The sequence below is a fragment of the Solea senegalensis genome, linkage group LG3, assembly GCF_019176455.1.
Source record: "Solea senegalensis isolate Sse05_10M linkage group LG3, IFAPA_SoseM_1, whole genome shotgun sequence".
Classification (NCBI taxonomy): Eukaryota; Metazoa; Chordata; class Actinopteri; order Pleuronectiformes; family Soleidae; genus Solea; species Solea senegalensis.
The window spans coordinates 4,704,003-4,731,905 of record NC_058023.1 but is presented as its reverse complement, the minus strand read 5'-3'; the positions used below and the strand labels follow the sequence as shown (position 1 = coordinate 4,731,905).

The 27,903-nt window shown below is 39.6% G+C and overlaps 2 protein-coding genes across 3 annotated transcripts; both read right to left on the bottom strand.

The window, feature by feature from the left end:
• Positions 1-293: 293 nt before the first annotated feature.
• Positions 294-4,023, bottom strand: LOC122767270 (E3 ubiquitin-protein ligase TRIM39-like). The gene is made up of 10 exons (XM_044022704.1): positions 3,975-4,023; positions 3,240-3,477; positions 2,769-3,147; positions 2,563-2,658; positions 2,104-2,337; positions 1,726-1,873; positions 1,596-1,622; positions 1,421-1,485; positions 1,191-1,313; positions 294-925 (listed from the first exon to the last, which is right to left on the bottom strand). Exons 1-10 carry the CDS (start codon positions 4,006-4,008, stop codon positions 536-538), a joined length of 1,734 nt encoding a protein of 577 aa, XP_043878639.1. The 5' UTR covers positions 4,009-4,023; the 3' UTR covers positions 294-535.
• Positions 4,024-17,881: 13,858 nt separating this feature from the next.
• On the bottom strand, positions 17,882-26,597 carry LOC122767271 (E3 ubiquitin-protein ligase TRIM39-like). Of its 2 annotated transcripts, none has more exons than XM_044022705.1 (10): positions 26,567-26,597; positions 23,703-23,931; positions 23,280-23,613; positions 23,077-23,172; positions 21,938-22,171; positions 21,452-21,599; positions 21,329-21,355; positions 20,738-20,802; positions 20,339-20,461; positions 17,882-19,485 (listed from the first exon to the last, which is right to left on the bottom strand). In XM_044022705.1, the coding sequence occupies exons 2-10, from the start codon at positions 23,927-23,929 to the stop codon at positions 19,099-19,101; spliced, it is 1,641 nt and encodes a 546-aa protein (XP_043878640.1). In that variant the 5' UTR covers positions 23,930-23,931; positions 26,567-26,597; the 3' UTR covers positions 17,882-19,098. The 2 variants fall into 2 exon arrangements, with proteins under 2 accessions (XP_043878640.1, XP_043878641.1); XM_044022706.1 differs by having other exon boundaries at positions 21,938-22,168.
• Positions 26,598-27,903: the final 1,306 nt, after the last annotated feature.

Here is a 27,903-nt window from a genome sequence, read left to right as displayed (position 1 = left end):
AAAAATACTGATTCTTTGTATTAAACCCAATTCCCCATTTTTAAAGCATTTTAGAAATGCTTTAAAAATGTTGGGTGAGGCCCGAACATTTCTAAAGCATTGCAAGCCAGTTGCAAGCGACTAAAATTAGAAAGTACCCACAATACGTTATTTTCACTGTAATAGCCAGATAAAAGCTTGAAAAGTATAATTATTATGATTAGATACAAGTGTTTTTGAATTACCATATTGTAAAATGTGTCCTTTATGTCTCACAAATGTTTTCTGTTATTATTACAAAGCTGAAAAATTCCTACGGTACTGTAACGTGTAAAACATTCACTTTTATTTTAGTCACAATTATAACATTTAAAAACATTCTATTTACATTTAAATTTACAGGTTTTTTTACATTTAAATTTACAATTTGTCATGTGCGTTGTTCACTCGGTGTGAACAGAGACGAGGTCAGTGATGCTTAAATATTAGTACAACAACAAAGTGCAACTATACAATAATTGAAACAAATCCAAAAGTCACTAAACAGTGTTTTGCATTATACAGAAGACTCGATGGTTAGCTCGTGCCGAGTGGGCGGGGCGCAGATGACGAGCGGAGCCGCGTTTTTGCCGCTGTTCTGGACACAGGGGTTAAAGTAAGCGTAGAGAGGTTCGGCGAAGTCGCAGCCGCTGTACGTGTAGATGTGCGTCTTGGCCTCTGCGTCGTAGAACGACACCGACCGTTCCTCGTAGTCCAGGAACACGCCCACTTTCTCGGGCGCCTTCTGGAGGTGCAGGGGGATGGAGCGTCCGGCGCACGCCGTCAAACTGCCGCCCTGGCGTCTGCAGATCGCCCAGAAACCGCCGTCGGGACAAACCGAGATGGAGCCCTTCCTGTTGATGGACTTCCGCGCTATGCCGATGTCCCAGTCGGTTTTATCTTTGACCTGAAAGACAAGCACAGAAAACTGGAATTAGACGAGCAGAAAAGAGAAAAATACAACAAAAATCTCCTTTTTTGACCAATGTTTCATGTTTCAGGATTAAATTACAAAAATTTAAAAAATAAGATAAACGTAGCTATTGTAACTCAATTTTTTTTTGCTAAATTCTTTTGATTTGTGACCCAGATGTTAACCCATATTTGGTTGTGATTGTACTGCAAAGGTCAAGGACAACAACTAAACGCGTTTTTTTCTTTTTACGACGTACCTGGACGACCCAGTAGCGTCTACCAGAAGTGAAGCTTTGTTTCCCCAAAACGCAGACACAGGTGTCAAAGCGCTGAGGGTTTTCTGGGAATGAGGTCTTTCTTTTCTGGCTGCTGACGCTCACCTAAAGCACGGACAAAATCATCAACATTAAAATCATATCGTGTCGATCAATCAATGATGTTACGTAAGGTTTCCCCCACTGTGGTTATTTAGGACAATGGACAATACCTTTTTCCCGTCTGGAGACAGCATGAGCCAACCTGACGCAGTCTCAGGATCCAGAGTCACATCCACTGTAGAGGTAAAAAAAAAACCTGTCAGTCCACTGATAAAAAAAGCAGCAAGAATTGGGGAAAAACATGAATAACGGATAAAAAAAAAGGACATTTGAGTCTGAATGTACCTGCGTATTGATTCATCTTTTCTGCTTCTGTGAACAGGAACAACAAACACAAACAAAAAAGGGTTATTTTCATGCTTTTGCTTCCACAACAAGTTAGAAATAATCGTTTGGAAAGAGCAGTTACGCTCACCTTCTGCAGACAGCTGGTTCACAAACGCCTGACAGACATCGGACAGCTTGTTGATGGCTCGTCTCACCGTCCACAAAGAGTTGTCGGCGTGGATCGCGACGTCAGACCAGTCTTGAGTGGGTGGGAGAATACTGAGCGACGGAAAACCCTGGAAAAGGGACACGGGACACGTGAGACACCGCAGATTTCTAGTTTTTCACCTCTTTGAACATGTATTCTGGTAATTGAATCAATTTACAGCACTCTTTTATGTCCTTTTAGCCAGTATTGGACTGATACCGATGCGGAGTATCCTTCTAATTGCACAACTACTATTTTTTGAAGCTTTGAGATTCAGGATTCAAAACCGGAAGTTCACTGATAGCTCAGATATCTCACCTGCAGGAGGTGAAGGGGGTTCTTGATGAGCTTCAGCTGCCGCAGCTCGTCGCCCCGCATCTGAAGCTCTTGGATTTCCTGTTCCAGCTCGTCCAGCAGCTCCTTCGCCTGCCGCTCGGCCTCTGCGTGCTTCTCCTCCAGCTCCTCCACCAGCCCAGAGTAGTGCTCGTGGATAGCCTTTATCAGCGTGGTGTAGACGTGAGCGTTGCTCTCGATCTCCCGGTCCGTGTTTTTCTTTACAAAGAGAGACGAGGACCGCGTAAATTTCACAGAACAAGACAAGTTGCACGTTCATGAACCTCCAGACGTCAACGAATCAGAAGCGACTGGTGTTCAGTTCCCCTTGGATCGTCCAAAAAAACAACCCCTCCAAGTCCAGTTGCTACTGATTCAGTGACTTCCCTTAAAAGGTACAACTTGAACCAAAGAGAATCCACACGGATTTGTCTCTGAACTTACTTTGCTCTGGTCCACCGAATTTCTGATCTCCTCCATTTTCCTCTTACGGGTCTGGATCAACTGCTGAATGTTCATCTTCGTCGCTTTCATGTGAGACTGCAGAAAATCAAACAGATTCTTTGAGTATGACGAGCTGAAGGTGCGAAAAATAAGGGAACCGAGGCAGAGAGAACAAACAGGTTTTCCTGCAACTTCAATCTCCTCACCTTGATCCTCTTGCTCTCCTTCTCCAGAGGGACCACCTGGTGGCGCCGGTGGGTGCCATCTGTGCACTTTGCGCACACGGGCCGCTGGTCGGTCTTGCAGAAGAGCGTCAGCGGCTCGTCGTGCTTCCTGCACACGTGGCTGCTGGTGAACGAGGCCGGGTCCAGGAGCCGGTGCCACTGCAGCGCGGGCACCGTGCAGTGAGGCTCCACGTGAGTCTCGCAGTAGGACGCCTGGCAGACCAGGCACGACTTCACCGCCGGCAGCTTGTCCCCTTGGCAGACGTCGCAGGCGGCGTTGTCGGCATCGAACGAGCGCTGGCTCGGCAGCAGGCTGCTGCTGCCCGGCTGGACCTCAGCGTCGCCGTCTTCTTGTGTCGCCCTGGGAGAACGAAAGACGTTTGCGATGTAAGTCATTGCAACTGAATTCAGAACGTGAGTGACGTGATGCGATGCAACACATTCCACACAAACCTTTTGAGGACTTCGATCATGTTGGCGAAATCCAGGTTGATATTGAGCGACGGACGTTTGCGGAACGTGTTCTTGCACAGAGGACATTCCGACTTGCCCTTGATGTCCCAGTAGCCTTCGATACAGACCAGGCAGAAGTTGTGCGCACATGGGATGGACACCGGGTCAGTGTAGATGTCCAGACAGATGCAGCACTTGAATTGCTCCTTAAGTAAATGCGATGCCATGTTTTTTCCCACTGCAAAAATAAAAAGGTGGATTAGTCAAAACGGGCAAACATGAAAACTAGGCCATGATTTATGGCCTCGTTTTTTTTAAATTTATTAGTTGAATGACATTTGAAATGAACACAAAAAATGCGTCACAAACCTTACAGCTTCACAACTTGAAAAATCTGATTTGACATAAACTTAATTCTTCGATTGCTGCTTTCTAACAGCAACTAGGGCTTTGTTCAAAATCATGAAAAACGTGCTAAAAAAAAGTCTTTGTTTGTCTCTCTTAAATACCCTTATTTCTTGTTTTATCCAAAAACCCACTGTATCTGAGTATTAAAATGGTTAAAAAAGTTACGTCAAAGGTCATGCAATATTCACATTTATGACACTGCAACTCACTGATTAATTCCCCCAAAACGTTTTAAGAAATATTCAATATTTAAGATTTATTTATTTAATTTGTTTCTGAATTGAAAAATAACGAATAAAAATGAATGCAGTCTCTGCAGACTCTTACCAGTTTGTCTTCTCATCATATGCGGCGGCTTCATCGTCCGTCTTCTTATATACAGGCTTCAGACTCACTGTCTGAATCACCTGTGAAGCTCCGCCCCCTGCATATAGAGTTACCCATAGTGCTCAGTCTTTCCAGTAAATCTGGTCCTGCCTCCCTGAGTTTTTGTCGTGAGATCACAAGGCCCGAGTCGTGGCGGTAAGAGGTGGAGGGTGTGGCTTTGCTAAAACGGTTTGGCACAGTTTTGGGGGATTACATAAGAGACCAAAGCAAGAAATTACACAACATGAATGTGGTGACAGGATGTGCAGAGCTGGTTTTATGTGGATAAAATATTCTTCTCACAGGAGCAATGAGAATCATTTGTCAACGTTGATAAATCCATTATTATAAGTATTTTAAACATTTTATGATACGGTTGACTTACACTGTTCTGCAAATCATGTTCCCGACTCATAAGAAAAAAACAAAACAAATATCTACTTCTATCTACAAATAAATCTTAATCACTTAATCACACAGAAAATTCCAAATCAAATCCATCCATCCATTTTCTACCGCTCCATCCTCCACATGAGCACCTCCCATGGTCAATCTAGAGTGACCAATCTACCTAATCCCCATATTGCATGCTTTTGGACTGTGGGGATAAATGAGAACCCCACACACACACACACACAGGGAGAAACCACTACACCAACCTTGTGGCCCTCCAAATCAAATCATATTTTGGAAAAATCAATATTTTGGCAAAGTATATGGGTGCGTGAGCGTGTGCAGGCATCGTACGTGCATGCATGTTGGCCTGTGGCCAGTTGGAAAATTAACTTGATTTTTGAGATTTGTGAAAGCAGACGCTCTTCAGATTCTCTCTTCTTTCTGCTCATTCTGAACGAAATGATCGTATTATTATAGTTTTATTTTAACCTGAAAGAAATGCATGACAAAAAAAACTCCTCCTCACTTAAATATAAGCATATATATATTAAAAAATATATTCATTTTCTTTAAAAAAAAAATACAAATGCAAGTTTTTCTTAAAGGTCCAGTGTGTAAGAATTAGTGACAGCTAATGGTGAGACAGCAGATTGTAACAAGTGACAGAATCCTCCATTTTCATCGTTGTATTGTGTAATTTCCTTCTGCTCTAAGAACAACAACAACGCAACTCGGGTGAAGTGGGCGTGTTTTCCTAGTGGGCTTATTTTCCTAAATGAATCAAATATTCAATTTCTGCCACAAAAAAAAATACCCCTCTTAAAACTTAACATACTAGACCGTCCCATTTATTGTTAGGCTTTCATTTCGTTTTTTTGAGCAGAATCCACTTCTAAAACCTTTCATGGACGCATGAATGATGATTTTTTTTTTTCACTTTAAGCACAATACTCTTGTACGCTACACTGAAAATCACAGTAAAACAGTAAAATTGCGGTTCATAAAGCGCTCACTCTCCCGTACCAAAGTCTAATGAGGAGATTGGCAATTTGAACAACATTTGAAACTCAGTGACGGAGGCAGCAGTGGATCAACAACTCCTGTGTGCTGTGATGTAAATCTGATTTTCTCTATGGACTTTGGTGTGGAGAAGACACACTTTACAAACTTGTGATTTTAGCCATGAAATGCTCACTCATGTAAAAAGTGTTTTTAATTTATCGGAGACATACGTAGGTATCAATGTTATCATGCAAGTCTCTTGGTAAGTGGCCAAAATCTGATTTTCCTTTCGTTTCCCGTGTTTTTACAAACATGAACTGCAGCTTCAAGCAGAACAGGTTTAAGGTTTGCAACCTGGTATGATTTGCTTTGCAAGTTGCTTATTATGTTTAATTACTTAATAATGTACCAAGAAAATAATCACTTGATTCAGTTTATTTGTTTGGATTAAAATAAATGTAGGGAAGTGCAGGTTTAATGGCTAGAAACGATTTTTTTGTTTGGTCCGGCAAAATGTCCTTTTCAAACAGTTTTTGTCTCATTCTTGTTTCCAGAACAAAGAAACCCAACATTGTTCACACATCAAGCGAGGCTCGTCATGATGCCACGATTTCGACTGACTGACAGCAGTGAAGAGATAACGCATAACTTCCTAGATCTGCTCATTTTTTAAACACGTCACAGTGCTTTGTTTGATGAGTTCCACATCTCTGAAAAACAAAAGAAAATCACGCATTCTGACGATGCATTAAAAGGAACAAAGAGTTGACAAGGCCACATTTGTTTCCCAGCGTCTTGCACCAAAGAGTTCCTGCTTTCTTTCAAAACTACTGGAGTACAGAAATATTCCTTTATGACAAATAAGTCATGCACGAAAAAGACGTCGATTTCTTTCGTCTACATCCATTCATGCAATGCACAAATCAGCTTTAAAAGCCATCCAGACGTTTCTAAAGTTGTTGTAATTCATAGGAATGAGACAAATTATGTGTTGCCGCAGTGACTGAACGGAGGGACTGGATGTTCCAAGTGTTTAAGGTAACATAATGTGTAGGTTCTGGTGATACGTCAGGTTTTTTTTCCATTGTGGTAAAGTAGTCGGTGTCTTCTCTAATACACGTATGCACTGTACAAAACGTGGAAAGTGTAGCTTGGAAAGTCTAAAAAAACAATAAAAAAATCTGCATTTTTAGCTCGCGTGGACGCAGGAGCTGCTGGTCTACTGCTGCCTCGTGTGGTCAGCTTGTGTCACTGAGGTAAATCTGAAGAAAGGATTTTAAAGTCACAAAATAACGTATTTGAACTCACTGACGGACGCAGCAGTGGATCGACAACTCCTTTGTGCTGTGATGTCAAAATCACTGATTTTCTTTATGGACTCTGATGTGAAGAAGGAACGATTTACAATCTTGTGATTTTAGTCATAAAAGGCTGAAAAATGGGATTAAAAAAAAAAATGCTGCTTTTTTAAAGTGAGTCATTTGTTAAGTAATTTTTCCCTTTTTGAGAGCGAGTCTGGTTTATGGAAACACGGTGGTAGTGAGTCACTATTTCAAACAACCACTCATGACAAAGTTGACTGCGTGTTCACAACTTTATTGCAATGTTACACAACATTTTCTGACAGTTTGTAAAACCCCCTCTCTCTCTCCCACACGAAAGTCCATAGATAAAATCAGTGATTTTATCCTCGCGTGACATGTTAACAGTGTTAGGTTTCTTTTTTTCTGGTAACAGGAGCAGAAATTAAACCACCCATGAGATACGTGGAACTCGTTTGTTGACTTTCTCACCTTTCTTTTCAAAATTCCACTTTTGAACAACAATTATTCGTTTTTCCAGGACAGGAAAAAAAAAAATAGCCATGAAACCTGCACTGACAAACATTTCTCTACATTTATTTTAATCGGAAAACAAAATAAACTGACTCTAAATTAAATTTCTTAAAAAGGTAAGTGCTTTTTTGTAGTTTCCAATTGATGTTGCAAATGAAACCTTAAACCTAAAGACAACTGTTTTTGCTTGAAGCTGTAGTTCATGTATGGAACTTTGAATAATAACAAAAGGAAAATCTCATTTTGGCCACTTACCAAGAGACTCACCTGATAAATTCTATGCCTACGTACATCTGCAATGAATGAAAAACATTTTTTTATCCCATTAGTCAGCATTATATGGCTAAAATTACAAGTTTGTAAATTGCTCCATCTCCACACCAAAGTCCATAGAGAAAATAAGTGATGACCAACTGACCACACGAGGCAGCAGTGGACCAGCATTTCTAACAGAAATATAAAGCAGACAACATACTCTTAACATATTAGACACGCATATTTTATCTGGTGAGCCTTTTTGTTCAGTTGCTTAAATCATTTTTTCCCCCTTGTTTTACAGGTTGGCAGCCACGATTTGTACAGTGCATACGTGTGTGTGTGTGAGAGCAGGCAGCTTTATTTAAGACACCGACTTAAACCACAATGGAAACCACCGACTCCAAACTTTTCTGTTGGAAAATGTTGTCTAGCAATGAGATGAAGCTGTGAGCAAGTAGTTAAGGTTTCTACATGTGCTTGAGCTATAAATCTGATTTTCTCTATGGAGACAAATGGTGCAGGGGAGTAAGTGGTTTGCAAACAGGAAAATAATGAAACTGCCAACTGTACCTTTAAAGGAAGCAGACACCAGTTGGCACAGCACGTTCTATTGTTCATTTTTATTTTATTGGATGTTGAAACACCGGAAGGGAGCGTACCTTGTGAAAGTCTGGAAAGAAAAAAACAAAACAAAAACAGAACAGAAAAAAAGAAAGCTGATTAACCAGCAAAACAGCTCGTACAACCGTGATGTACATTGAGTCATCCACACACACAGAAATTATGTTTTGCCTCTTTAGGACCAGGTTTTGGTCACTAGAGAGCCCAAAAAGATTCTTTTAAGGGATGACAGAACATGAGGACCATTTCCTCACAAAGACACACATACAAAAGCACACACACACACACACACAGTCTGGTTTCCATGGCTTCAGAGGACATCACATTGACTTAAATAGACTCACTCTAACCTGAACCATATACAACGTGTCATCACCTTGAAATGTCCCCATGAAGACGACGGGTCCCCATGATGTGAGTGTGAAAACACACTTAGGTGCCCACAACACAAGTAATACCTGAACACACACACACACACAGACAGACAGACATGCAATCATTGCAATTGTGTACATGAATAACATTCGACATGTAAGTGAAACTTAATCCACTGACTCAAAAGAGCATCATGATCTCATAGTGTCAGGGGGAAAATTACAATATATAAAAAAAACATTGACCCTTAATAACTTATATGAAACTGATAATAAATTATTAAAAGTTTTCAGGGTGTCTGAAAAAGAGGGACCTCACATTGGTAGAAACGTTAAAAAACTACAATACAAAGTTGGGTTTTTAATGTTGAAATTAAAATTCTAGTTAATTTTGCGCCACATAATTCATACGTTTCCGATTATGGGAAGTAGTAAAACACAACTGTGTCCTTTTAAACGTACAGTATGATTTCAATAATTGGTTATGATTATTTGATGATGATGATTAGCTCATTCATTTTAGAATTGGGCATGTGTTTACCGGTATAAACTGAAGCAGGACATCCGTTTGTAATGAATGATTCACTTCAATGGGAATAATTAGATAATTATGACCTCAGCTGCTGTCACCAGGACAATGGGATTCATTAATCGGATCATCAACCTATAATTTCATGTCATCAGAATATAAACAAAACAGACTTTGTTTGATTTTCAGGTTGTGTTTTTAGATTAAGTAAAGTACTGTATTTTTGACATAGTAAACGTTGGCGAAAATGGATGAAAATTGGCACACAAATCACAACTGGTGAACAATGTCAAACTAAAGGGAAATACATAAAAGTGGTGTAAAATGACTCAGTAGTGCACACAAAAGGTGAAACCCGGTAGGACAAAGCCAAAACTAAACATGTCACAGCCCAAGTTGAACAAAAAAGTCTATTGGGACCATGGCCTCGACACAACAGGAAGTCGGCATCTTGGCATCTTTCAAAATAATAGACGAACACGTTAATTGTAGCAGCATTAAAAAAAAAAAAGAAGTAAATTTGTAGGACACACGTTAAAGATGTAACGTCATCACAGATTCAAAAGGGCGTGGCCACGGCAAGCATCGGAATTTGATCCTCTGCCACTAAACAGGAAGTGGGCTGTAACTTTGGGCGTACGGTGACCGATCTGCTCGAAACTTTATACGACGACAAGGGACCGATCCTGTCAACAACTGTGAACTTCATTAAGCTTCTTTATCTTGCAAATTTTGAATCCACAAATGTAAATTTACTCAGAACTAAACCCTGTTTGGATAACATGAAGAAATTTAATTACTTGCTAAATCCCTGACAATACAAGATGATTTAAAAAGAAAAAAGGAAAAAAAAAAGGGCAACATTGATTTGATTACAATAATTATATCTTCTTTCTGTATTGTTAATGTGTTACAGTTTATTATTTTTATTCATTTTTGAATTAAACTTTCACCTGTTTTAAAACAGTTGAAAGCAGAGCTGCAACTAACGATCATTTTCATAATTGATTAATCGTTTGGTCCATGAAACATCAGAAAACGTTAAATGTTGATCAGAGATTGTCAAACCTGCAAATGATGACGCCCTTGAATGTTTTTTAGTTTTTTTTGTCCACAAACCAATATGAACGAGTTCTAATGATTTCTTTATGTGGAGCAAAGAAACGAAGAATAAGTTCACAATTGTTTCAGCTCTAGTTGCCACCCTTATTGCTCTGCAATAAATTCTGGTGATTTAGGACTCTATTGAGACATAGTTATTATCTTTTGAACAGACAATAGATTCTAGTCAAGATACTAATTGTGAAACCTTGTACCTTTTCAGTCTTGCCCATTTTTGCTGAGTGTGTCGCAAATGTTTCTCAAATAAAATATAGGTTTGTCATTGAAGAACACTAAAAGAATATTATCTTTGTACTTTTATGTGGGTAAAAAACAAAGAAGATTTAAATGATTCAACAAATTACAGATTTTACTTTTTAACTGCATTTTTAAAAAAATCAAGATTCCCAAATTGTATGGACTTTTGCGGGTTTTGTTTTTTTTGCTATACGCAACCCATGTGGGATGGGGAAACAAAGCACTTACCCACCCTTGATAAAGAATAATGACTCTCTGTTCACCACAGCATACCTTCACGTTCGAGCCACAGAGCTGCTTTTGTGACCGGTATTGTGTGTTTCACATGCCAGGATGTTTCCCGACGCTCGGCACAATACCGTCTCTGCGTTACAGACACCTCTGGACAATAGCAGCTGTCACATCTCACATTCCAGGTTCAAATGAGTCGTGCAGCGTCTTCCAATGCCAAGACGGAGCTGTTGTGCACATAGTGTTCTCTGCTACTGCTAACTCTGATTGACACTCCTGGAATGAGTCAATAAGAAATAAGCAGATTAAATTTTCTCTGCTTGCAAAAAAACAACAAACTTTGTTTTTATTCGGTCACCTGATAAAGGTAATGGGGGCGGGACTAGATAAGCTTTTGCTTCTCCCGCCTCCCTTTTTGGTCATGTGTATTGTGTGAACTACACTAAGATGATGAGTGATCTAACTGAAATGACCGAAATAAACATATAAATAAATAAAATAAAAAGGTTAAGGTGGCCATATGTCGGATTTAGGCTGGACAGTGTGGATTTTTCCTATCCTAACAGTCATTTTTAACCACACTACACAAAGCAAGCACAGTGAGCAATAAGTCACTCTCACGCTGACAAAAGACGAGATGACATAAAAAAAAAGTGTTTGTTTTAAGTTGGTGAATGCCAGTTTCTGTTGTTTTGTTTTCCACTCCTTTCAGATAAAAGGTCTACGTAGTCAGGAAAAACACTGTGACTGCTGCACAGCTAGCGCAGTTAGCTGACAATTCCAGTTTGGATCAGGTTTGCACCATTTTGTCAGTGTTGTATCCGCTGCTCTTCTTTAGCTTGTAATGAAGTTCATATACGCGCAGATGACACTGTTGCGTATATACATTAAAAACCAGTTGATCTGACTGTGTAGTTACTTCAAATACACTTAACAGCTACTTGTGTACATATCAAGCCTACTTAATGAAGTGTTTATACACTCAGTGGCCATTACACATGTTCATAAAATTATTTCCAAGATTTCACAGGCTTTTACTGTAAATTGAAGTGTGAATATTTAAAATATAAAACCATTATGTTTTACTGTAAAATTCCTCTAGGTTTGGCTATTACACAAACTACACAAGCTTTTTGTGTTTTCTTTGAAGTGGTTAAATACAGTATTACAGAATTAGGATTAGTAATGTGGCCTAAGTGTGAAATTGCAATAAAAACAGTATTTGCAAAAGGGAAATACTGCCAATAACCTTTAAAGTAAAGTATCTGGGGCACACATTTACTGTAAATATTCATGTACAGTCAAATGTGTGCCTTCATTTTCTTATTTATGGCGAAGCAAATGTTATCCAATGCTGGAAATGCTACGAGAGATACAAACCACATGATTAATAAATCTTAAGTGATGTGTGTTATGGTTGGAGAGGCTCAGTGGTTAAGACCGGTACCCTGCGTGTGAAAGACATCATGGTCGCAAGTTCGATTCCACCCCTGGCTGATTGTACTCAATTCCATTGTAAGTCGCTTTGGATAAAAGTGTCTGCTAAATGACATGTAATGTAATGTGTGTCATTGTGCATCTGCTATCAGACATTAATTGATGTACATGTGTAAAAGAAGGTCAGTGTTTGCCACCATTACATAAGTGAATGAAGCTGCTCTTTCATTCATTTGTGGGGGAAAAACTCCAAAAAAAACACAGTACAGTTTCACCTTTTTACAATAAAGTGGTTATATAATTTCGGCGACATGCAGATCTGTCTCTGTTGAACCGGTTGCTCTGTCAATCAGCAGTTTTGTTTCATTTCTATTTGTTATATAAGATGTGGTGTTTTTGTTTATTTTATTTTATTTTATTTTTTAATTAACTGGCTGACAGTTGAGATGGCAGCAAACAAAGAACTGAGGCCAAAACAGACAGAGCAGTGATTCATGACTGGAGACATACAGATATTTAGAGAACCTGTTAAACTGGTTTAAAACATCTGGTGCTATTTTTACATTTACGCAAACCATAGGACACGTAGCATCGGTGGAAAATAAATAGTTAATTGGGTCAGTGTTGTATCCACTGCTCTTAATGATGTTCACGCTTGCACTCTATGGCTACTTCAAATTCACCCATTTGTCACTTCTTTAGATGTTTTGTGTCTCTAGTAAAGTTTCCACGGTTATTTTCTGCTTGTGCACTCAGATGATCTCTGTTGCATACTTTGGACGTAACGCGCGGTTATTTTAAGTCACTCTCACGCTGACAAAAGACAAGATGACATAAAAAAGTGTTTGTTTTAAGTTGGTGAATGCCAGTTTTTGTTGTTTTGTTTTCCACTCCTTTCAGATAAAAAAAAAACAGGTCGACGTAGTCAGGAAAAACGTAGTCAGTGTTCACTGCTCTTCTTTAGCTTGTAATGATGTTCATATACGCAGATGACATTGTTGTCTATATACATTAAAAACCAATTGATAGTTACTTCAAATACACTTAACGGCTACTTGTTTACATATCAAAACATACCTCATGAAGTGTTTATACCCTCAGTGGCCATTTTATTATGTAGTAGAGTCTGATGTGTTCTTCTGCTTACCCAGAAAGAATATTACACATACAATAAAATTATTTCCAAGATTTCACAGGCTTTTACTTTAAATTGAAGTGTGAATATTTAAAATATAAAACCATTATGTTTTACTGTAAAATTCCTCTAGGTTTGGCTATTACACAAACTACACAAGCTTTTTGTGTTTTCCTTGAAGTGGTTAAATACAGTATTACAGAATTAGGATTAGTAATGTGGCCTAAGTGTGAAATTGCAATAAAAACAGTATTTGTAAAAGGGAAATACTGCCAATAACCTTTAAAGTAAAGTATCTGGGGCACACATTTACTGTAAATATTCATGTACAGTCAAATGTGTGCCTTCATTTTCTTATTTATGGCGAAGCAAATGTTATCCAATGCTGGAAATGCTACGAGAGATACAAACCACATGATTAATAAATCTTAAGTGATGTGTGTTATGGTTGGAGAGACTCAGTGGTTAAGACCGGTACCCTGCGTGTGAAAGACATCATGGTCGCAAGTTCGATTCCACCCCTGGCTGATTGTACTCAATTCCATTGTAAGTCGCTTTGGATAAAAGTGTCTGCTAAATGACATGTAATGTAATGTGTGTCATTGTGCATCTGCTATCAGACATTAATTGATGTACATGTGTAAAAGAAGGTCAGTGTTTGCCACCATTACATAAGTGAATGAAGCTGCTCTTTCATTCATTTGTGGGGGAAAAACTCCAAAAAAAACACAGTACAGTTTCACCTTTTTTCAATAAAGTGGTTATATAATTTCGGTGACATGCAGATCTGTCTCTGTTGAACCGGTTGCTCTGTCAATCAGCAGTTTTGTTTCATTTCTATTTGTTATATAAGATGTGGTGTTTTTGTTTATTTTATTTTATTTTATTTTTTAATTAACTGGCTGACAGTTGAGATGGCAGCAAACAAAGCACTGAGGCCAAAACAGACAGAGCAGTGATTCATGACTGGAGACATACAGATATTTAGAGAACCTGTTAAACTGGTTTAAAACATCTGGTGCTATTTTTACATTTACGCAAACCATAGGACACGTAGCATCGGTGGAAAATAAATAGTTAATTGGGTCAGTGTTGTATCCACTGCTCTTAATGATGTTCACGCTTGCACTCGATGGCTACTTCAAATTCACCCAGTTGTCACTTCTTTAGATGTTTTGTGTCTCTAGTAAAGTTTCCACGGTTATTTTCTGCTTGTGCACTCAGATGATCTCTGTTGCATACTTTGGACGTAACGCGCGGTTATTTTAAGTCACTCTCACGCTGACAAAAGACAAGATGACATAAAAAAGTGTTTGTTTTAAGTTGGTGAATGCCAGTTTTTGTTGTTTTGTTTTCCGCTCCTTTCAGATAAAAAAAAAAACAGGTCGACGTAGTCAGGAAAAACGTAGTCAGTGTTCACTGCTCTTCTTTAGCTTGTAATGATGTTCATATACGCAGATGACATTGTTGTCTATATACATTAAAAACCAATTGATAGTTACTTCAAATACACTTAACGGCTACTTGTTTACATATCAAAACATACCTCATGAAGTGTTTATACACTCAGTGGTACAAAGGACAGACGACAAAGCGTCCGATGTGTTCTTATGCTTACCCGCTAACAATATTACACATTCTCTTAAAATTCCAAGATTTCACTTTTACTGTAAATTTAAGTGCAATTATTTAAAATATGAAACCATGTATTATGTTTTACAGTAAAATGACTCTAGGTTTGGCTATTACACAATAGTGCACAAGTTTCCTGTTTTCTTTGGAGTGGTTAAATACAGTAATACAGTAAAACTTTTTTAATTACAGAGCAGTGATTCTTGCGTGGAGACATGAAGCCATTTAGAGAATCCGTTAAACTGGTTTAAAACATCTGGTGCTATTTTTACTTGGGAAACGTAGCATCTGTATATCTGTTGATGAAGTAGCTCTTCACTGTGATATGAGGTTGAATTGCTGCGTCAATAAGACTTCTAACTTATAAAGTTGCGTAGCCTCAAAATATTTAGATTAGTTGGTCCAAAATGGTGGCCTCTGCTCTTGACATATAAACATAAAAGGCTCATTCTGGAGTTACTAATCCTAATTCTGTAATATTACATTACAAAACACTTGTGTAGTTTTGTGTAATAGCCAAACCTCAGAGGAATTTTACTGTAAAACATAATATATGGTTTTATTTTAAATATTCACACTTAAATTTACAGTATAATATTGTAAATAACTTATATTCCAAGAAAAGGTGTAATATTCTTAGTGGGTAACAATGTTTTTCCTGGCTACATCGAGTGGAAAACAATACTACAGAATCTGGCATTCACCAACTTAAAACAAACACATTTTTTCATGAATGCATGAAGTCATCTTCAAGCTGTGAGATGTCTTTTGTCCGAGCAAGAGTGACTAAAAATAACCACTCGCTACGCCCAAGGTATGTAACAGAGATCATCTCTGAGCGCACAAGCAAGCGTTAGCAGCAGAAAATAACCATGGAAACTTTGCTAAAGACACAAAATATCGAAATAAAGGCCAACTGAGTGAATATGAAGTAGCTATCGAGTCTGGTCAGCTGTTTTGTATGTGGATATACAACATCCGCGTAAAAAAATATCGGCTAACTGTGCTAGCTGTGAACTTTATGTGGTTATTTTTTATTTATCACTTTAGAAAAGGTGGAGCTCAAAATTTTCTCATTCACCCTGGTTTTCCAATTAAAGATAAAATAACAAGAGCGACTGATTGTACGGCTTGTTGTTTTTCGTTAACTCCAGAATGAGCCTTTTATATTTATATATCAGCGTATATATACACACACGCCTAGTTTTTACAGTAGCCCACACAGATTTTTATCATTGCACATATTAAAAATGTCTTTTTGACGCAGGAATCCAACCTCATATCACAGTGACGTGCCGAAACTTTAGTGATTTCATCAACAGAAAAACACATGCTACATTTCCCCATGGGTTTATGTAAAAGTAAAAAAAATAGCACCAGGCGTTTTAATCCAAATTTAAGATTTCTTTTTAACTGTTACTTCACGGGTACAGCATATAGTAGTGTCATTTTGCAGTATTTTCTTTAATAAATACTATTTTTTAGTGTAACCACATTTATGCATATATTACTGTAAGTTTGCAGTAGACCATTTACTTCTTATGTAACTTCCAGAGTTGGTTGCTCTGGATGTCACTTCAGGGCTTCACCTTATGCTGCAAAGCATAATGATGGTGATGATGATGTGGCTCTTCACCTTAAATGTAATAGACCCATGCCAAGGTTTATTTTTAAGTCTCATAAAACAGGCTTTGTTTCCCCACATGACTGACAGCAACAGAAACTGAGGAGCACATGAACGTTAATTATAAACACCGGAGTGTGATTTTCTCAGACATGTATTGTATGTATGTATGAACACACACATGAACATATATATGTATAGATAGATGGAGCACAAACGATTTAATTAGGGAAGGATGAATGCGACACATCAACCACATCAAAAGTTGTCTCCTAATGAAATGAAGTGGTGAGGTCAGTGCTGGTGTAATGCTGGTTCTCCACAAAAAGGGGGAGCTAACACTTACTTCCAGTTAAAACTCTCTCATGGGCAGAAAACACTTAAGAAAATAGAAGCTAAAGCACTCAAGGCAGTTTAGCCACTTTATTAGGTACACCTGTTTACTTGCTTATCAACACAAACATCTCAGCAGCCAATCACAAACTGAGCATCAGAATGGTAAATTTGATTTAAGTGACTCTGAACAAGACATGAGCTTTTTTGGGGATTTTGGTACAAAAAAAAAGGATGAAATATTCATTTTCTCTGGGAGAAAATGTCTGATTGGAAGTCAGGAGAGAGCCTGGAAGCTGATGCAACATGAGAAGCTCGTGCTACTCTATTATTATTCAAGTGTTCCTAATAAAGTGGCCGGTATATTGTGCAATACCAGCAGAGTCATGTGTTCATGTCACCTGCAGTAAATCATGAAGCTGTGACAGAGCAGTGGTTTGTGAGATCGCTGCATCAAAGCTGAGGTATTCATTGGTGACCAGCGCCACCTTGTGAGCATTTGGGTTCACAGCCCCTTTAATTTGATTTTTAACTGATTAAATGTGTTGATAAATAACACCTATAACTTCACATTTATGCCATATATTACTATCATAAATACAGGTTTTTTTATGTAACTTCACATTTATGCCATTTTTTTGTAACTTGAAACTATTTCTATTTATTTTTTTATTGTAACTTCACAAACTGAAGGCTCCACAGGTCGATCAATTTAACACACTGTACCTTTAAAGGCGCCAAGGATGCAGCGTGTCAGACATCAGAGAGAGTTCCACAGCAGTGATGGTTAAATCTCCATTTGTCCAACAAAAAAGCACCAGTGATTTGGGAGTTTTAAAGCAGCAGCTTCACAGTCAACAGGCAAACACTGGTTCTGATGATGATGAGCTCACAGGTGACTTAATTAGACAAAGCGATTTGGGGGAAACAGGACAGGTGTTCGTCCTCTGCTTAATCATCATGAGCTAATTACTTGTTTTTTATTTGAGATTCATCCTCCACATGCAGGGTCTGTAGATAGGGAAGGTGCCAGGAAAGAAGGGAGGGAGGGAGGAAAGACAGACAGACAGATACGATTTATGTCCATATCAATAAAACACTCTTGTTTTGACAAAGTTTATTTAGTTTGTGCAAAATATGAAATTCTCACCCTGAGAAAACGTGTCACCTTCTTACAGTGTATAAAACATTTGGATTAAAGTGGAGCAATAAGTAAAGTAACATTATTTCATGATTTGAGGATAAAGTAGTAGAAAATGGATGGATGGATGGATTATGTGATGATAATACAACCCATACACATTTATCACGGCTCGCTAAGTACTTTTAAATATGTCAAGTATTTCACTGGAAAAACAATCAATCGCACATTTTACGTGTGACGTCACACTGTTCTCAAAATAACCACGCGGACAGGAGTGTAAAAACACGTATATGAAAATCAAAAAGTCAAACATTTATAGTATGTTAAAATAAGAGATAATATTCAGCCGTTCCCCGGCGATATAAACACGGCTGAGTTGTCCACTCACATACATGTATGATCCCAAAAATGTGTGTCAATACACACTTCTGCAGAAAAAAATTAAGAAAGAGACTTCGATTAGTATTTCAAGACCTTGTAGCTAACTGGTCATGACATCGCCCAATAAGAATCTGAACTCCCATCCTCTAGACAGTGTTTCTCAAACTTTTTCAGACCAAGGACCGGTTAACCCGTTAAAAAAAAACACTCACGGACCACCTAACTCAAAACAGCCCCAAAGTTCGCAAGTTTGATATTGAAAACAACACATATATGTCGCAGGCAGTTTGAGAAACACTGAAATTAAAACGCTGACATTTTACATTTTTAAACATGATATGTTACATGCTTGTCACCTCGCGGACCACTAGGAGTCGCTCACGGACCGACTTCGAGAAAGGAATCACGTCCAAGTCGGCCGCAATGCTGACGTTCCTTTAAATAGCCAGGAAAATGTTGAGTGACGTCATAAACCAAGAGAGAACAAGAGGCTTTTTGCAAACAGTGGAGTCGCCCCCTATTGGTTGTTCCTGTATTCTTATTTCAGGGTTGCCCTCAGGCAGCAAACCACAAGACTACGTCGACTTTTTTATACACAGTCTACGCTTCTGACCCAATGCTGTGACCACCGTCCAAAACGAGCAGCTAAAGTGAGGTCAGCTGTGTCAACGACGGCGTTCGACAATAATCTGCCATCGCGGCTGTTTGATCATTTGGCCAGATTATCCAAAATCGCTCAGGTAATTCATTCTGGACAGCAAGAACGGAAATGCAAATGTGGAAGTCTGACCCGCTCATAACACTGCCTCGTGGTCAGGGTAATAAACCTCCACTGGACAGATGACCAGCGGGGCGGTGTTTTTCCCGTTGTCGTGGAGACACGGGTTGAAGTACGGGTAGAGGGGCTCGGTGAAGGTGCAGCCGCTGTAGGTGTAGATGTGAGACTTTGCCTCCGCGTCGAAGAAGGACACGGATCCTTCCTCGTAGTCCACGAATATGCCCACTTTCTGAGGCGTTTCCTGGAGGTTGAGGGTGACGGAGGGGCCGGCACAGGCGCTCAGGCTGCCACCTTTGCGCCTGCAGATGGCCCAGAAACCGCAGTCGGGGCGCACCGTGATGGCCCCCTTCGTGTTAATGGACTCCCTGGCGACGCCGAGATCCCAATCTGTTTTATCTCCGACCTACAACACAGTGGAGAAAATCAAGATCAAATTCCAGCAAAAACCCGGGTCTTACTTATCCGCGTCCGAATGTCGCAGAGAGTTTGGCGAGCCTCCACGCGACGTAAATTTGGTCCATTTCTGCATTAGCACAAAGCCCCGTTGTGAATGAACGGGCGATTGCATCCTGATTGAAGACCTTTCATCCTCTTTGTGGCGCAACACTTTCCAGTCGGTGGCGCTCTCTTGAAAAACTTGGAAACTTGCTTGAGATTATGTGAGGAAGTCCGCTGGAACCCACACGTACAAGTTGTGAGAGAAAAATCTAATCTTCAGCCAACTTTAAGCCAATAAGACACAAACTAGGGGCCTTTCAAGGTTCCTTAGATACAAGTGCACCATCTGGACCGGATACACATCAGACCTGGACGCCTCACTGTTCAGATGTCAGGCATCGTTTCAGTTCTCCTACAGAACCTGAGCTGTCTTCAATAAAAATATTACAGCTCATCACTGAGGGAAAACTAGAACATACAAAAGTGGACGAACTCCTCGTGAGAAATCTAGAGTTCATTTGTCATGTTGTTTTTCATTTGCGTTAAGCTGCTCTGCAAACCTAACTTCTGCTCAAGTTTCCCCACCAATACAAAGAAAGTGCTGAGCACCTTAACGTCCACAGGGGGGCGATGAAGACTTACGTTTGACAAGCTGAGTTGTCAATCCTCTGAAAATGAAGACATAGCAATAGCAGTAAAGTTGACCTAATTGCGATTTTCGTCTTTTTTTCTAGAGCTTTGTGTTCTTAAAAGCCAAAAATAAGAACCAATGAGGGACTGACTGTTAAACAATGCTTATAATTGACCCGAGTTCTTACCTGAACAACCCAATAGTGTCTCCCAGAGGTGAAGCTTTGTTTCGCCAGAACGGAGACGCATGAGTCGAACCTGCGCGGCTCGTTGGGGAGCAAGAGTTTCCTCGGCCGGTTGCTGATGCTCACCTGTGGATCATTATCCACAAGAAAAACATGATTTCATGTTTATTGTACGTACATTATAGAATGATAGAATAACACCAAACTGAATACAAGTTAGTTTATAGCTGCTAATCTCGATGTTTTCTTCAAAAATAACACATCCATGTCACCTTTACTTTTCATCCATTCAGGACCCATACCACAGCCAGCCACCAGGGGGCGATCAGGCTTTTTATGCTTTCACCTCAGAGGAGCCGTTACATCATCCAACTTTATATACAGTTTATGATTCACCTCTACCTTTTTCCTGTCCGCGGACAGACTCAGCCAGCCGGCAGCGGTCGCAGGATCGAAAGTTACATTCACTAAAAAGCAAAAACAAAAACAAAAACAGGTTAAGAATGAATTCTTGGAGGAAAAAAACTTCCATTAGGAATAAACCGCATTTTTTAACCACATTTAAAACAATTCCATTTAAATATACTATTTTTATTGTCATTTATAATAAATATGGGGTTTGCAAAGCTGTTTACAAAGCAGCTAAAAAACAAGGGGTTCACAATCACGGGGTAGAGCAAGTCGTCTTCTGACTTGAGGGTTGTGGGTTCGATTCAGGGCTCTGCTAGTCTACATAGTGTAAAGCAGCTTTGAGTGGTCACCAAGACTAGAAAAGCGCTATTATAAATGCAGACCAGTTACCATTATTGCAGTATTCTTGCCATTTATGTAGAGCCGACTCATGCTACAACTGTATAAAGGTCAAAAGTGCCAAAAAGTTGGAAGCATAGCATTGTCCAAAATGTCTTGTTATACTGAAGCGTTAAGATTGTCCTTCACTGAAGATAAGGGGTCTAGAGCAAAATCTATATTAATTATGATCCAAACATGTACCTGCGTATTGAGTTATCTTGTCCACTTCTGAAAAAGAGAAGAAAGAAAGTCATTTGTGTTTCATGAAGATTAAACACTACTCAAGTGCTGTTTCAGGAATTGGTGGGTATCTAATTCACTGACCATCTCCCAACAGTTTCTTTTCGAGTGTCTGGCAGACTTCCACCAGCTGGGAAAACGCTTTCCTCACTTGTCCGATGTGGATGTCGGAGTGGAACGTGACCGACGACCAGTCCCTGGTGACCAATGGGGAACTCAGTTGTGGGAACATCTGAAAGGAAGAGGAGGCGAAAAGACGATTCATTGTGAGCCAAAAACCCAAATATTTCGACTCATTACTCATCTACTCAAACGTGTCAAATCCTGGCTGACAAATTGTTGAAGATTTTCAGAATTGTACCTCAGTAACTGATTTCTAATAAAGATTTTTGACCATATTTCAAATCATACAGGACTTGAAAATCTGCTTTTCCATGAGTGGACACTTGATATTCTGACCCCTGGTGGTTGGATATGTGATGGTGTTAAGCCATCCAGTTTGGGACAGTTACTTGTCCTTGTGAGTTCAGTTTTACAGAGTGATGTGATGTCTGTGTGTGCAGGATTCACCTGCAGAAGGTAAAGTGGGTCGTCGCTGTTCTCCAGCGCCTGCAGCTCGCTGCGTCTCCTCTCGAGTTCAAGGATCTCCTGCTCCAGCTCTTTCCCGCTCTCCTCCGCTCTCCTCTCCGCCTCCTCCTGCTTCTTCTCAATCTCCTCGATCAGCAGGGCCTGGTTTCTCTCGATGGCGCTTATCACTTTGGTGAAGACCTGGACGCTTGTCTGTACCTCCTGTGCTTTTTGCTGCTGTGAAAAATGCAGAGATCCATATCAATGTGTGTGGGCCAAAATAGTTATGGGGCCCTAAGGTGAATTGGATTTTGGGGGAGGGCCCCCTCCCACCACCTCAGATTGGCCTGTGCTTGACTATTATTGATGTAAATGTAGCACTATAAATTGCATTAATTATTAAAGTTATAAACCACTTTTAATGTTTAATGACTTTTCCTGTTAAACCACACACAATATATAAGCAGCCGTTTAGTTCTGATACACTTTATCTTAGGTATGCTGGGACTGTCAACTTTTATATATACTTTATTAATCCCCTAGGGGTAATTCTTTCTCTGCATTTAACCCATCCTTTACTAGGAACCTTCCTAGAGGGAGAAGTGGGCAGCCACAATGAGCAGCGCCTCGGGTACCTTGCTCAGGGGTATCCTGACCTGGTGGGGACTCAAACTGGCAACCCTCTGGTTACAAGCCAAGTTCCCTTTCCACCTGGAAAGTCATTGGCTAGAGAATGTTTGTTGCACTGCTACTCACTTAGGTCACATTTAGCGCAGATTTGACAGATTTAGATTTAGCGTTTAGATTAAACATTAAGGCATGGATTCAGCATTCAGGTGTAAGTTTAACAGTTAGATTTATATTCCACACAAATCTCAAATCACAGGGAAATTAGTCAAACATGATCAAAGTGAGCTAAAGGCCCTGGTATACTGGTATATGCCAAAGTGCACATCATATATCGTGGACCCTGCTATACAGGGTCCTGTATACCAGGGCCTTAAATGGCCCGAAGGTAGCCCGAAAGTAGTCGTCATAAAAAGGTAAGCAAAGCTCTACATTCTGCACCTCAAAGTAGTGCAAGGATCCGAGTGGAAAAACTAGCTGCACAAGTTTCTGATAAGTAAAGAATGAACACGTACTCTGTTCTGCTCCACAGACGTCTTGATTTCCTCATGCTTTTTGACTCTGGTCTCAATCATCTGTTCATACTCCGCGTTAGTCTTCTTTACCTGGCTCTGAAAAAGTTGAACACATTATTTTCCACTTAATAACCATAAAATAAGCAAAACATTCAATATATTCTACAGTTTACGCCACTGAAAGGACAGATGTAGAGACTTACTTTGACCTTATTGCTCTCCTTCTCAATGGGGACGATATTATGGTACTTATGGTCCCTCTCGGTGCATTTCACACACACAGGGATCTGATCATCTTTGCAGAACTTCCCCAAGTGCTTGTTATGGTTTCTGCAGAGGTGACAGAAGGTTCCTGGGTCTGTCAGTCTGTGCATCGTCAGAACTGGATCCCTGAGATGAGGAGTCAGGTGCGTCTCGCAGAAAGACTTCTTGCAGACGACGCAGGACTTGACCGCTGTTGAGTCATCACTGCAGACGTCACACGGAACGTCAGTCACAGAACGCTGTTGCTTGAAGGACGGCCTGCTTTTCATAGACCTTTTGAATTGACACAGATCTGGTTAAAGGTGTGTTTGGTTTACAAGACGTTTGCAAATGTATACACAGAAAATGGACCACAGACAGACCTTTTGAAGCCATCAGTGATTTCTTTTAAGACCAGGTTGATCCTGAGCTCAGGGCGGTGTTTGAAGGTGTATTTGCAAAGGGGACACACATACTTGTGTCTCGTATCCCAGAAGTGTTTCAGGCACTCCAGGCAAAAATTATGGCCACACAGGATGGAAGTGGGGTTGTTGAAGATGTCAAGACAGATGCTGCACCGGAACTGCTCCTCTGATAGTTTGGGGGCCATGTCTGAAAAACAACATTATGCAACATATTTAAGCTCTTTTATAGTCATACATTAACATAAAAAGATAAAAAGCCTGATTTACTTGGACTATACTTTTGTAGAAACCTTTTTTAATACGGAATAAATAAATAAATAAAACAAAATATCACTGTATGCAGATGACATTAGACTTTATATGTCCAAATACCAAAAAAAAAAAACTTATCAGGCTTCATTGGAAGCCAGTCTAGCTCCACCCTGACCTTACTGTACCATTTTACTCTGGCACCCCAAGGGAATGGTTGGGGCTGGTTGTTTTGGTACTGTTCCTAATGGCAACACAAAAAAACGCATACCATACTGTATTCTGTGTTCTGTACCAAACACAAACTGTACTATACTGAACGGTTCTACTTTGTGGTAACATGGATTAAGAGACAGAAAACTGAACCTGACATTGCAGTTTTTGTGTTGAAACATCACCAAAGTCTGACTCAGTCACTTCTGATTGATCAGTTGTATTCATAAAAGCTCCATGTGAATTAGGTTAGTTCAGTCAATGTTGCCAAAAATAAATATAAATCAGAGAGCAACTGTCAATCGGTACAATTATTAAGGTGGAGAATCAAAGGCCGGGAGCAACTCCAGCAACTCACAAATGAACCAGTTGTTTTGGATACATACGTCTGCTATGAAAACATTTTACAGCCTATAATTATACTGTGTCTGGTATTGTATTGTGCTTCACATAGCACATCCTGGGAACTGATGGAAATAACCTTGAGAACAAGGTACATTCCTGCATGGCAGTGGCACAAAAAGGCCATCACTCATTGTGATTTTCACATTTATGTTTTAATAAAAACATGCAATTGGAATTGACAAATATTGGTGATATCAGTTAAGAAGGTATGTTTATAAATGGCAGTGGCACAATCCATGCTCCATCGCTCCATCAGTTTGGGAGTCCTTGGCCTGAAAAACTTTGAAAAGACCCCTGGCTTAAACCATAAACTGCATATAAAAATGGACGTAGCCTTCTGGTTGCAGAACAAAGTCCCATCTTGCACCCATCTTTTAACATGTATTTATCTCTACATGGGAACAAAATGTACAAAACTGACATCAGTTCCAAGACCTGGAACTTGTGACTGAGGCCATTTTCTCTTCCTCATGTGGAAGTTAAAGCAGTAGAAGATAGATTGATGGAATCCAGTATAATGAAGTCAAAACTAGAATGTTTTCAGCACATTATTCTACAGATTTACCAATAAGCTGCCAAATAAATGTGAAAAGGTGTTTGATTGGTAAACAAGTGAAAACCTCTACCAAGCTATGGTGTCTTCAGGTGTTAGTATGAAGCTACAGCTCCTGAAGATCTCATTCGCATTCTTGTATATTATTTTCTTTTAATAATGGTGTTTTTGTTGTCTTTTTTTCTGTTGTGTCTGAGCAGTTTTGTGTGTTTTTGTGTTAAAAGGAATCAAATATTTTTCCAAAGCCCCAAGACAGAAAGATAACAACAACAATTTAACAGTGAAGCAATATATCACCATATGCAGACGATATGTTACCTTATATCACACAAAAAACTCGGAAGTTTTGTTTTGGGTTTTTTTGCAAATAGCTTCAGTCTTTAACCTCATGTTTAGGCTAAAACAACAGATTTTTATTCAGTTAGACGTTTGTGAAATGTGAAGCAGTGCAGGTGAAATCAGAAAAGATGATAGACATCTATAGTGGTCCTATAAAAGGACAGCTGTAAATAGTCACGACCAATTAAAAAAGGAACACACACAACACACACAAAGAATCATTCACAATCTTCAGGTGATGCAGGTGGATTGGATCAGTGCCAAGCTGATCTCATATGACCTGTTAATTCAACGCTGCATCCCCATGTCTTTAAAGGGCTCTAATCTGTCGAGATCTACTCGTTCGTCATCACTTATCACTTGCCAACAACCTTTCAATGATGTGATTACAATGTACACAGGAAGCATTTTGCTACCTTGGTGCTCTAGCACTGGCAGGAGGAAGCTTGTTTCTTGTAGTCAGGGCAGCGGGAGCTGGTTCCGTCTCAGGCAGGCCACAGGATGGTCATCTATCATTGTGGATCCCAAATAAAACAGCCCGACCGGACCTGAGCCCGGTGCACAATCTGCCCGGGCTGACCCGACCCATTAACTGTAATTATGAGCCGCAGCCCGAACCCAGCGTTTTTTTAAATTAGTGGGCGTTCAAACGGACTAGCGCGCATTAGAGAACGCGTCACAGTCGAGCAGTAAAATCGATGCGGGGCAACGAGCGAGAGAGCGCAGGTGAGATGCGATGACGACGCAGTGGTGACTTTTTAGCCAAGAGAAAAATATGACCAAAGAGTTGATTCATCATTAAGGATTTAATTTACCGTTGTCAAGGCTACATCTCGCGATTGACTGAGGATTAGTAATTACTGGTAAAATGTCTAAAAGTAAGATGTCGAAGGACTTTGGCGGATCCCTGTTGCTCTGAAGATTTGTTTACATATTTACACATTTTAATTTATTGACAAGTGAAAGGTTTACCTAAATGTAATCCCTTCTCTGAATATAAGTCTACGCTGAAGCAGTTAATCTCTGTTTGCAAACCATAAACTAAGTACAAACAAAGTCTTACCTGTTGACAGATAGTCCTTAACAGTTGGGCTGACTGCGTCTGAATGAATCAGTTAAAAAAAAAAACTGCCTCCTAAAAGGTGACGCTTGACTCAAACTGGTATTTCTGGTTGTCACTGTATGGCATTATCAAACTTTTAATTATCCCTCACAGGGGTTGGTGTCCCAAGCTCTTCCAGTCATGTTAAGATTAACAATCTATGTATGATTGACTAAAATGACGCCCGTATTCACTACAGAGAACTTCATGACACCACAATCCGTTTTTTTCCATTGTGGTTTCATCGGGAGGCACATGTCAAAGATTTAAATGAGCGTAAATTTACATGCATTGGAGTTCATTGTCTTTGGAAGAGCGAGCAACAAAAATAACCTCTCTTATAGCCTCGACCTTGTTGTTCATGTTCTTCGTCGCAGTGGACAAATTGTCTACATTTTCCAAATTGTCCCTGCATTTTGTTCAGGTACAATGGATACTTGAAACATTTTAAGTGAACTTCAAGAGAACAGTTCACTATATGCAGATGATATGTTTCTTTACATTGCCAAAACAACAAAGATAAACTCTGCCTTGATGTTAGTGATCAGTCCTGATTTATGTTTTACAGTGCATTGAACAAATTACCTCTGCTGTAATTTAGAGCAACTTCATTCTATTGTAATTAAAGTAATTAACGCATAGTACATGTTCAAAAGGAGCAGGAGAAGTGTTGTGACGACCCCGAGTGGGCGGGATTGTGTAGGAGTGCCCCTCTCCCTGTTTTACACAGGAATGCAATCAAGCCTATGCATCGCAGCTGTGTGCAGCTCTTGCTCTCTCTCACCATTTCCGGCCTGGCGTCCTGCAGCTCACATTGTTTTGTGCACATACTGTACTATATATATACCCATATATATATATATATATATATATATATGTATTAGTTTTTTTTGCAAAAACATTTTGAGGTAGATTATTTTTTGCTTTGTATGCTATTTGTGCCATCCTTAATCCATAACCTTCGAGGTGGAACTGTTTTGTGGAGGCTGTTTTTTTGTGTGACTTCAACAGAACTACATTTTTACTGTGGGTGGCATCATGATGTCTGTCCTGGTACATCCTCATAATTATTTGCACAGCAATGTCATTGTCCTATTGGCTGCCAGCCATTTTCAGATCAGTGGCCGAATTGACGTCTACAGCAGTCAATGGCAGCCAATGAGTTAAATATGACTCATCTATTACAGAGTCAAGGTCAGCAAATACTGGGTTCTTCTGTGACTGATGCCTTGATCTATTAAAATATATCCATTAAATATATCTTTTGTGTCTGTGCTGCACTGTATTTATGTGTTTTA